At 38.6% G+C, this 11352-nt stretch overlaps 3 protein-coding genes across 5 annotated transcripts; 2 read left to right on the top strand and 1 right to left on the bottom strand.

The window, feature by feature from the left end:
- Positions 1-3580: 3580 nt before the first annotated feature.
- LOC125769464 (uncharacterized) lies at positions 3581-5655 on the top strand. Its single transcript, XM_049438197.1, has one exon. The coding sequence runs from the start codon at positions 3637-3639 to the stop codon at positions 5653-5655; it is 2019 nt and encodes a 672-aa protein (XP_049294154.1). The 5' UTR covers positions 3581-3636.
- A 1611-nt stretch (positions 5656-7266) lies between these two features.
- Positions 7267-8388, top strand: LOC125769663 (exosome complex exonuclease RRP42). The gene is made up of 2 exons (XM_049438471.1): positions 7267-7456; positions 7522-8388. Exons 1-2 carry the CDS (start codon positions 7400-7402, stop codon positions 8362-8364), a joined length of 900 nt encoding a protein of 299 aa, XP_049294428.1. The 5' UTR covers positions 7267-7399; the 3' UTR covers positions 8365-8388.
- Positions 8389-8405: 17 nt separating this feature from the next.
- Positions 8406-10663, bottom strand: LOC125769633 (ankyrin repeat, SAM and basic leucine zipper domain-containing protein 1). 3 transcript variants are annotated; one of them, XM_049438434.1, is made up of 5 exons: positions 10214-10663; positions 10013-10157; positions 9490-9948; positions 8921-9408; positions 8406-8850 (listed from the first exon to the last, which is right to left on the bottom strand). In XM_049438434.1, the coding sequence occupies exons 2-5, from the start codon at positions 10097-10099 to the stop codon at positions 8511-8513; spliced, it is 1374 nt and encodes a 457-aa protein (XP_049294391.1). In that variant the 5' UTR covers positions 10100-10157; positions 10214-10663; the 3' UTR covers positions 8406-8510. The 3 variants fall into 3 exon arrangements, with proteins under 3 accessions (XP_049294391.1, XP_049294392.1, XP_049294393.1); XM_049438435.1 differs by having other exon boundaries at positions 10273-10663; XM_049438436.1 differs by lacking the exon at positions 10214-10663 and having other exon boundaries at positions 10013-10187.
- Positions 10664-11352: the final 689 nt, after the last annotated feature.

The raw sequence follows: 11352 nt of genomic DNA, 5'->3' as shown, positions 1-11352 counted from the left end.
ATTCTTTCGTCTCTTGTTGAGTGGGGGTGTTAAGGTAGACAACCCCTGTCTTGTGCCTGTACGAGTGTGACATGTGTCATTTTGTATATTTTCTATGTTGGCAGTCATGCCTTTCAAACTATTCTTACTTTGTACTACTTCCGGTTAACGACAGAATAAAACTGAACGTTTTACTTTCACTCTAAAAACAAACACACGCGCTTTTAATTAACTTTTTTTTTTAAATGATACATTAATACGTTATACCTCAGCTTACCAACAGCTGGGTGACAATTTTCTGACTCGACTTGCTGACGCAGCACGGCGTCTCGCGTTTCAACCGGACGTCGCACCAACGAAACGTGGAACGACAACCAGTGTGACCAGAACTACCGATTTATCTGTATTCCTACCGATTTTTGATAAGCCTACCGATTCACAGACGAGCACCCTGAAACTACCGATTTTTCAAGAATCCTACCGAAAATCACAGATTTTTTATAAAATAGGTCAAGAAATCATAAATGAATGTCATACAGTGGTGGGTATTCAAAATCGGACACTTCGAATTCAGCCGCTTTTTCTACTTTGCGATGCATTTATCAGAATTCTAGAATTGTAAAACATCATGAAAACTGTTCAGTGTGCTTCTTCTACTTCCCATATACACGGTAATGTAAAAAAAGAACCAAAAATGCTCTTTTCTACGAAAATAATAAGGAACAAATAAAAAAAGGCTTCATAACACGCTGGGCATTCAAAGTCGGACACTTTAAAATGTATTTAAAAAGAGCTTTATTAATATTTAGTAGAATTTACGTTGGCATCTATTACAGCCTGCAATCTTTTGGGCATGCTTTGGGCCAATTTTAAATAAAAATTCGGATCAATTTTATTCCATTTTTCGTTCACTATTACTTCCAAACTTTTCAAATTGGAAGGTTTGCGTTTTGCAACATTTTTTTTAGTTGGTACCAAACATGTTCGATGATATTCAGGTCTGGTGATTGTGGAGGAGTTGCTAATACCGATGGGCAGTTGTACAACAACCACATTCGTGTGTTCCAAGCCCTATACTTTGGATCATTGTCCTGGTAGAACACATAATCATCTGCTATGCCTGACTGTTCAACACTTGGATGTCGTTGACGAATCTACATTAATACCCCGAACATCTCTGATGTTGTTTTTCAACTCAACAGAGGTCAGGAAAGGATTGTTTCGAAGTTTCGAAGTGGTAGGTTTTTTATTTGCAATTCTACCCTCATTTTTGTATCTTTTTATGATGTCGTGTATTGTAGATTTGCTAATATTTGTGATTTCACTTATTCCTCTGACACTTTTACCCTTTTCCGTGTTAGAAATAACAATTTTTCTAACTGCAACAGTTGTTTGATTCGGCATTATAACTTGCTCACCCAACGAACTTGTACGAACTTCTTCAACCAATTACTAAGTTGCCACTGAAAGCAATTATACGTTCTAGCTTGTACTAAGCCAAAATTTCTTCATATTTTACGAAAATTCCTAATAAATCAAGGTGTCCGACTTTGAATGCCCAGCGTGTTATGAAGCCTTTTTTATTTGTTCCTCATTATTTTCGTAGAAAAGAGCATTTTTGGTTCTTTTTTTACATTACCGTGTATATGGGAAGTAGAAGAAGCACACTGAACAGTTTTCATGACGTTTTACAATTCTAGAATTCTGATAAATACATCGCAAAGTAGAAAAAGCGACTGAATTCGGAGTGTCCGATTTTGAATACCCACCACTGTAAATTATTTTTCATGGCAATATCTATTGTATGCAAACCACACCTTCTTATGCGGTATGCGATGTCAACTGACAATCAAAGACTGCATCTGTCATGGTATCGTTGCGTTACCTGATGTATGTGTCATTACGAGCGGCAACGAAACTGTGAAAATAGTGTGCATGCAGACTTGTGTTTTCGTGAACTCGCCATCTCTAGTTTGCAGGCTTTGATCGTTCCGCATTCGTGTGAATATTTATCCCATGTTTTGGCTCTTTTTGTACCAGTTAGAACGACAAAATTCACAACTTTTCAATCTCAATTACTAAAGTTAAAGTCAAAAAGAGACTTGAAAATGAATCCAATAATGTTGAACTTTTTGAAAAAAGGTGAGTATATTGAATTATATATGCTTTGAGCACATATTTTTGTGAAACGCGCCGTATTTTGTAATTTGACCGCAAATCAAAATATTTTCAGGATCCGACGATGGGAAAACGACGAAAAAGTCAATTGTATCCAGTACCAGGACTGGAGAAACATCTCAACAAATGCTTTCCTCTGCAGAATCAACTGAATGTACTCGATTCCCCGGTATGCTGATATTTTGTGTGACATGAAATCAAAGATATTTGACGTAGCACCACTCCATCTCTTCTTATGCTGTGAATAGACGATCCGCATCCGTCCCGGCAGCGGGAAACTGCTCCCAAAATTATAGAACAGTTTGGAGTGTTAAATGGAACGCGAACTGCTTGCCGCAGATTCGCAAACGTTCTGCAATTCTACATTCGGGATAAACACGGCTTGTTACTAAGACGAAACACATCCGTCCAGCCTACTATTTAGATTTATGATGGCTTTCATAACTGAAGTTATACGAGTTCGGAGGCGGACCATCTATTCGCAGCCTAATACTAATATAGAAATTAATTCTCTTCTGGTGTGCATAGATTAGCTATAGATTGATATAATGATATAGATTACATACGTTTACTGTTGTTTGATACCTTTTCATAGTACCACTTCTTCCGATAATCCAGATTGTGCTATTGTTGTTTTAGATGGTGATGATATTTCTTCAACTGAAGACGCAAACGAGTCGATTGAAAAAAAATCGGATGATGGAATGGATTGTGATGATGGTGCAGGTAAGTGTTGACAGGACCGAAGCATGGAAATTGCAATCAGTTTTCAACAATAAAAACTATGAACATCCAATGATGTGAATACGTTTTTAATAGTTCAGTTTTTCATGAATATTTGAAAGAATTTTAAAAGGTGAATGTGGTATACTGGATACACCTAGGCGATGGTGTGGGTACCTGTGTGAGTCTTGCGGTAAACGCAATAAAAAGTAGATGTGTCACAATCGTATGTAATGGTGTTTTCATAAAATATCACAGTGAAGAGAAAAGTTGACTTGAGACATTTGTTTAATCTTTTTATAATGTATAGCTGAAGAAAATACGAACTCCTTTAATTATAAAGAATGCTAAAAGAGGTTTCTAGCCATTGAAAGATATTTATAATCAATATAATAATAATATATTAGTCCTTATTTCTGTTCTATGCTACTATTCTTAATTATCGGTAATAAAGATGTAGCAATCTGTAATGACAGATAAGAATTAATATAGAATAATATACAATAATAATTGTGTGAAAACAATAACATTATTCCTTATTCTGTATGACTAACGATATACATATAACAAGAATGCGCAATTTGTAGAAGAGTAAGGGGTCACAATAGGTTACAAAAACCCAAAGACAAACACCAGAAATCATTTTTTTATAAAATTTTCTAGTATATACCTAGTTTATCTTAACATTCAACTTCAACACGTTTATACTCATCGATAACTTATTTATTTATATTTATTTATTTTTTCAATTTTAATATGTTTACCTCCTTAGATTCCAAAGGCACTAAGGCAAAACCAACGAAGAAATGGATACAAAAATATTCAATTCATTGGGAGCAAAAGTTATCTTGGATAACAAAAAGTGACAAAGGTAAAACTTTTGCTTATTGCAAAATATGTGATCAGCATGTGAGAAGCACAGGTGGTTTCACTGACCTGAAAAGGCACGAAAAAACGACAAAGCATGTCATTAATAGTGGAAAATTGAAATCAACGGGTAGCTCGACTGGTATCAACACATTCATGTCCCGAAACGACAAAGCTATGAACGCAGAATTGCAAATTTCGGCTTGGGGTGCTGAGCATAATATCTCGGCTAGAAATCTTGAAGGTTTCGTAGAACTTTCTAAAAGAATTTTCAAGGACTCTTCTACAGCACAAAACTTGAGACTGGGACGAACAAAAATTCAAGCGATTCAAACCAATGTCATCGGTAGGACTGGTCTGGAGGAGCTACTGAAAATTATTCAAGTAAACTTCTTTAGTCTACTTGTTGATGAATCGACTGATCTTTCGGGACAAAAATCACTCGCAATGATCGTAAGAGCGGGCATTTGGCAAGCTGACCAGCTCTTGGTACATGATTTTTTTTATCATATTGAAACTGTGGTGGAGGCTAGCGCGATTAGTTTATATGAGATAATTTCAAAAAAGCTCGAGGCGGATGGTGTTCCATACAAAACTAATTTGATCGGCTTCGGCTCCGATGGCGCAAACGTAATGATGGGGGCACATCACTCAGTTGCAACCATGATCAAGCGAGACTGCCCATATGCTTTTATCATGAAATGCATATGCCATTCATTAGCCCTTTGTTCATCATATGCTTGTAAGCATATCCCGTGCTCGGTCGAACAGCTGTGTCGGGATGTATACAAATTCCTCAGTTCTGGAGGACAGCGTGGGAGTTGTTTCAAGGAACTGCAAACTCTCGTGGAACTGAAACCTCTCAAAATGTTGCATCCTTCTGCTACACGTTGGTTATCGTTAGAATCGGTCGTTGTACGAATGTTGGAAAGATACGATATACTTCAAATTTATTTTAACTTCAAAGACGTTCGCACAGATAAATTAACGAGAGAAAAAATGGAAGCCATCAGAGTAGGATTGGAAGACCCAACCATTAAAGTATACCTGACATTTTTGAAATACATTCTCCCGGTAATCAACCAAATCAATAAGCTTTTTCAGTCAGCGTCACCTGAACTCTGTCGGCTGCATGGTGATGTTTCACGGTTATACCGTACAATTCTGGATAACTTTTTGGCATCCGAATACATGGCCGATTTGAACGAATTGAGCAAGGTAGTGTTCTCTCATCAAAATTACAAAGCATTAGAAGAAATGTTTATCGGCACGGAAAGTATGTTGCTCATGGAACAATATCTACAGTCTCGCACTCTCAACCAGCAAATTGCCACGGAGGTTAGAACAAATATACTTAACTTTTATGTCACGCTCTGCAATCAGATTACCAAACGTATTGATTTAAGTGATCCTATTATTGTCCAAAGCGCGAGATTGGATCCAAAAAATATTTTGAACAGGAAATTTGAATCTATATATCCGTTGGTTAAAAACTTCCCAAACTTGGTCCCCGAATCAGAGCTACAAGCTGCCGATATGGAATATCGGGAACTGAGGAACATAGAGTTAAAGGACTTTCAACCGGAAGAGTTGACTTGTAGTGTAGGGTTTTGGAGTAAAACTCTAAATGTACGACGTGCTGATGGAAGCTTAGCGTTTCCTATTTTGCGAAGAGTAGTTCCAGGACTGCTGTCCCTTCCACACAACACGGCTTCTGTGGAAAGGTTATTTTCGCAATGTAATAAAAATAAAAATAAGTTGAGGAATCGAATGACACCCGAAGTACTGGAAGGGCTACTGACATCGAAAGATTATGTAAACCTTCATAAAACTGCAAATGGAGGTATAGAAATAACTAGCGAAATGAAGAAGAAATTTACAAGCGATAGGTACAACATGGAAAATTGAATGATTGAATTGAAAAACGTAGAATTGTGTATTGCGGAACAAAGGAAATGTAAAAAATTGTAAAACGAGAAATGAGCTAAGAAAGATAAATGTGAATGAATTAAAAGTAAAACGTAAGTGGTATAAAATATGTGTAAATCAGAGGTACCTAAGTATACGAAGAGAACAAAATAAATACGTAACAAATCCCAAGGAACAAACAAAAATGAGTGTGGTTATAAAATGAAATACGATTCAACGAATGACTAACGAATAAGAAAATGTGAGTTTTAAACCAACATGAAGTCGTTACAATACGTAGAGGCATTTTGCTCGCAGGAGTAACAAAATTAATAGAAAAGAAACTTAAACAAATAATGGAGTAAGTAACTGCAATAAGACATAATTCCTACGCATTACTGAATGAGACTCTGAATTGTGAATTGAAGAAAAACATAAATACCTTTAACTGTATTTCAGTACATCGTTTCATCCATACTGCAATTCCAATCACCAATTCCAATTCACAGCAGGTTGTGAATTATTTTATGCAAATCATGATGCTCACAGATTTTTTATTCGCGTGCGGTGATATAATTCAACCGATCGGAAGAAGTATTTCGGCTCAATGTCATAGTTCTTTGTCGCAAAGAAACAACACGAAATACACGAAATACGTTACAATTTAGCGCAGATGCAGACACATATTTCCTCAAATTGATGTTCACAAACTATCAACACAAACCTTACATCCAGCACGCATAATGTCTTCAGCGCCATACAATCTCGCAAACAGTAACCCGCGGTGATGGCTCTTCGCCATTTTATGTCGAAATTCGAAACCATTATTCAATCACAAACGAACCACGCACGATTTCAATCCAGCACGAGTTGCTTCAAACTTTCGCTTACATTTAGAAGCAAGTAAGAATTGTTAGACCCGACCGATTTAAATTCACTTTGTCCTATCTCAAAACCCGATTCTGCTCATTCGTGAACAAACGGTTTTGTTTGATGCGTCCAAATGCCGGTAGTTTTATGAAAACAACAGGCCACCATTGACAGTTCCACAGCTAGATTGTAGTGATGGGTACGAAAGGACCGGAGCTGTTCAATATGGATTGAAAAATCCCGGTGTGCAAAGAGCGAGAGAAACGGACCACTATAGTTACGTTTCGGAGAGAAAAACCGTCGCGATCAACTTTTTCTGAAACTTTTACCGAAGCTACATGTCAACATGTAGTCCAAAATGGTCCGTTTCTTTCGCCCTTTGCACACCGGAGAGTTTCACATCCATTTCCTCAAAGTTTTCATACTTCTACATGCTTACTTCGCCTGCAAAAAGTGCTGACATTTCCGGTCGGAAATCGAACCCACAAGCTTCAAATTGGTTTTCAGCACGTCTACCGCGTCAAAGCTATGAGCCCGCATAGTCTCTTTACCCGCTTTGGGATGAACAGCATTCTTCCCTTTTATCAAAAAATTATCAATCAAAAGAATCTAGATCAATAAGACATGACTTAAATTGGCGAGAAATGCTGTAATGTAATCGTGACTAAATTTTGCTATATGGGCAGGGTTTCGAATGGTACCTGTCATATTTTCTCCGTAAAATATCATCAAACTGTCACGGGGTATGACCGGTTTAGTGTCCTTGTGTGAATAATGACAGCAGCGCATGCTTTCGAACCGGTCGGCAATGTTTGTTTATTTACAAGCTTTGGTGGTAATTTAATATTATTTGCACATCACGCCACATTTTACAATGGCGAATGTTCTGTTGAGTGAGGCAGAAAAAACATACATCCTCCATGGAATTCAGGTAACGTATCATCGAAATTTTGTTTACCTTCTTACCATTTGTCAACTGTTACGCTTTGTGTTTAGAAAAATCTCCGAAATGATGGACGAACTAATCGCGAATACAGGCCAATGGAACTTGAATCGGAAATAGTTGTGCATGCTGCTGGTTCGGCTCGTCTCCGAATGGCCAACACAGATATACTGGTAGGCGTTAAAGCTGAAATCGACACGCCTCACCCTGACCATCCCAATGAGGGGAAGCTTGATTTTTTCATCGATTGCTCCGCTAACGCTGCACCGGAATTTGAGGGGCGAGGTGGTGAACAACTGGCTACAGAAATCTCAAACACTTTGGCAAAGGCGTACGAATCACGGAAAGGTTTCGATTTGTCCATTTTATGCATTATGGCCAAACATCAATGCTGGAAGTTGTATGTTGACGTACTAATATTGGAATGCGGAGGAAATTTGTTTGATGCAGTGTCGTTAGCAGTGAAAGCAGCTTTGTTTAACACGAGAATTCCACGCGTGTCAACTGCGATGCATGACGGTGGTGCAATGGATCTGATACTTTCCGACGATCCGTACGATTGTGAACGTTTAGATGTCGCAACCGCGCCCATTCTGGTGACAGTTTGCAAGATCGGTGATCAGTGCGTCGTGGATCCATCGGCCGAAGAAGAAGAATGCAGCGTTGCAAGTGTGGCGATCGGCGTATCTAGTAGTCCGAATGGAAAGCAATCGATAACCACGGTGCACACCGCAGGCGAAGGATCGATCCGTTTAGAGACGCTTAAAAAAAGCTTCGATATGGCAACCAGTGTAGGCGCAGCGCTCAACCACGCACTGATGTCTGCGCTAAAGCAGGATGAGCAAAAAAATTCCAAAGGACTGGGAAAACGTGAAATTTTTGGATTTTTAAAGTAAAGCATAAGGATTGCAAACATCTGATATTTTAACTGCTGGATTCGAGAAATGATGACAAAAGCAATTTGAAGTGTAACATTAGTGTGCTTTTCTATTAACAGCATTTGGAACCTATTGTAAAGACTTCACGTTCCTTGTTTCATTTTTCACCGCATTAGCTTACGATACATTACAAATCCACCGACTATTAGCAATATACCACATTTCATCATTTTAGCATACGCTCTTTGGTCCTTATTCGATGGCATTACGAGTAAAACTGGCTTTGACGCGGAGAGTTTGTGTATGGTTTTAATTCGGTCCTGCAATTCGTTGACTGACGCACGGAGCTCAATTAGCTGCTGGTTCAAATCGGTACACTGTTCAGCGCTGACAAAACATTTCGCATTGTGGCTTTCTGTTAACTGCTTCGTATACAACAGGGATGCATGCATGACGGTCAGATGTTTAAGCATGTTTCCAAGTGCTTCCAAAATGTCATAAAAGCTGAAATCAAAAACACGAGAAATGTATCACTATTAGAAAACATACCGACCGACAATTGGGCTATACTCACTCTAGAACGCGCTCCTTTTCCATCGTCCATAAACTGTTCTTAGACCATTTTTGACGATGAAAATCGTACAACCCCAGCAAAATGCGCTTTCGTTCAATCGGATATTTGAGGCCAAGCTCGCGCAACTTTTCATCAGTAAGTGTGAGAAAGTCTACCAAATTCAATCCCGGTTCCACGAAAATACGAAGCTTAGCTTCGCTGTTCATACCATACAACATAAGTCCTAGGTCGGGATAATATCCGGGCGGATCTTTGTCCTCTACGCCGTGAATAAAGTTACGATAGCTCCTGTAGCACAAGTAATTGTACGGTATTTCGAATGGTTTCGCCTCCGGCGGAAACAGCTCTGCGATATCCAGGAAGTTGTTGTTCATAGCACACTGTCTCGGAGTATAACCTTGCTTATTGACGGCGTGAGTTTGGGCCCCGGCACGCAGCAAAACCTTTACCACCTCTAACCGATTATTATTAACCGCATGGAACAGCGCCTACAAAGAAAACCGAAAAACCCACAAAATTACTCATTATAATGATACAAGTGCTAGTTCTTTGTTTGTAATTTTGTGTACCGTGTTCCCCTCATTATCGACCGACAGCAGCGAAGATTCTGCTACTATTTCTTTAACTACCTCCACGTGACCTTCCTTGCAGGCAAACATGAGCGGCGAGCGTCCGTACAGATCCAACATACCGATGATGGCTCCATAATCGAGCAGCAAACGGACGATCTGATACACGCATTCGGATGCTTGTGTTGAGCTGCAAGCAATCATGAGAGCCGTCTGCAGATCATACTCTCGATTCACATCCATGTGTTCCTCCTGCACGAAGTACTTCACTATTGCCACCTTGGCTTCGTAACAAGCATAAAATAGTGCAGGCCAACCCTGACGTAGTTCTTTTCCAGAGCGCAAAAACTCATTTTGTTTCATAATGCGTTTCGTTTCCTCTAGATTACCGTCCAGGACAGCATTATATAGCAACGTGTCATCATCTTCCACCGGCATCGGCATAAACGCAGTATTTTCCTACGGTGGTAAGTGAAAACGATATCTAGTAAAGCACGAAACGATTCGTTTCAAATACATGTACCTTTTTCTCCGAATATGAACTGCAGAAATACCCAAAATCGTCAAGTTCATCCTCATCAGAATCATCGTAACCCGCCGGACGGTACATGATAACTAATTTCCTTTAGCTAGTATAGATTCGTTTAATGAAGCCTTATGATTTTATCCTGCAACCAAAAAGATTATCGAAAACGTGCAAATTATTCAACAATGCTTTACGTACGTATCGTTTTTCCCTATTCTTGAATGTTTATTTTTGGTAGCATGAGAATAGCGGTTTACCTTTGAATGAAACGCGTTCTGAAGTTTATTTACTTTTGCGGAGCATTTGACAGCTACAATTTCGCCATGCATTTTTCGCACGCGGCAGAACAGATATGGACATCTTTGCTATATGCACCTCGACCTTCGAACTGTCGGTATGTTTGAATCGAATTCGTATTTTGGCCGTTAATTTAAGATACCTAGCTAAAAAAATTCGAAGTTTTACTACGAAAAACAAATAAGTTCAAAACGCTCCTAATTTATTCTTAGCAATTGTGAAGATAGGGTGATGTTATCGAAGAGCTGTGAAGGCGTCTCAGATCTTGTTCAATACATTGTATCATGATACAAAAGCTAGTTAAAACATGATGCTCGGGTAATCATTGCTAGACTATGTGTAATCTTTAGTCTAGTGCAGTGTGACCAGAACTACCGGTTTATCTGTATTCCTACCGATTTTTGATTAGCCTACCGATTCACAGATGAGCACCCTGAAACTACAGATTTTTCAAGAATCCTACCGAAAATCACAGATTTTTCTTAATATGGCCGAAAAAGTCATTTATGTCATGAATGAATTGTCTACAGACAATCAAACACTGAATATTTCTCCCGAGGTTTGGCTGACAAAATTCACAACATTTCAACATTTCCATATTCCCTGCGAAAACCCCCCCCCCCCCCCCCCCCGGTCACACATATTAGCTGAAGAGAACAGGAGCTGAACAGAATTAGGATCATACCGACAACTACCGATAAATTTTTTGCTTTCCTACCGATAACGAGGAAAACAATCTGGTCACACTGGTCTAGTGTGAAAAAAATGACTTTAACATATTCTTCTGTATACTTGGTGCCAGACAAAATGACCTAAGATCTGTTTCTCATTACAATAATAGTGGAAAAAAATAGTTTTGCTTACTTTTTCATTCATTTGATGTTGATTTATTATGATACTGTACTAATCTTACAAAGAATTGCGCTCAGAATTAAGAAGTAGATGTACATCAATTTATTTCTCGGTTCTTATTAATTGAAAAAGAATTAATTGTACAGCAACATTCATTTCATATACCTAGTTAAATATTGCTGAACTTT

Source organism: Anopheles funestus, chromosome 3RL, assembly GCF_943734845.2.
Source record: "Anopheles funestus chromosome 3RL, idAnoFuneDA-416_04, whole genome shotgun sequence".
Lineage (NCBI taxonomy): Eukaryota > Metazoa > Arthropoda > Insecta > Diptera > Culicidae > Anopheles > Anopheles funestus.
Note: the sequence above shows the minus strand (reverse complement) of the source record. Positions and strands in the feature narration are given on the sequence as shown.

What these genes read in the sequence shown, in the direction of transcription:
- LOC125769464 (XM_049438197.1), top strand. Translation starts at nt 3,637, where the DNA reads ATGTTTACCTCCTTAGATTCCAAAGGCACTAAGGCAAAACCAACGAAG.
- LOC125769663 (XM_049438471.1), top strand. Translation starts at nt 7,400, where the DNA reads ATGGCGAATGTTCTGTTGAGTGAGGCAGAAAAAACATACATCCTCCAT. An exon ending in ACATCCTCCATGGAATTCAG is followed by an intron (nt 7,457 to 7,521) that starts GTAACGTATCAT and finishes CTTTGTGTTTAG; the next exon opens with AAAAATCTCCGAAATGATGG.
- LOC125769633 (XM_049438434.1), bottom strand. Translation starts at nt 10,099, where the DNA reads ATGTACCGTCCGGCGGGTTACGATGATTCTGATGAGGATGAACTTGAC. An exon ending in GTTCATATTCGGAGAAAAAG is followed by an intron (nt 9,949 to 10,012) that starts GTACATGTATTT and finishes TTACCACCGTAG; the next exon opens with GAAAATACTGCGTTTATGCC. An exon ending in TCGATAATGAGGGGAACACG is followed by an intron (nt 9,409 to 9,489) that starts GTACACAAAATT and finishes TTTTCTTTGTAG; the next exon opens with GCGCTGTTCCATGCGGTTAA.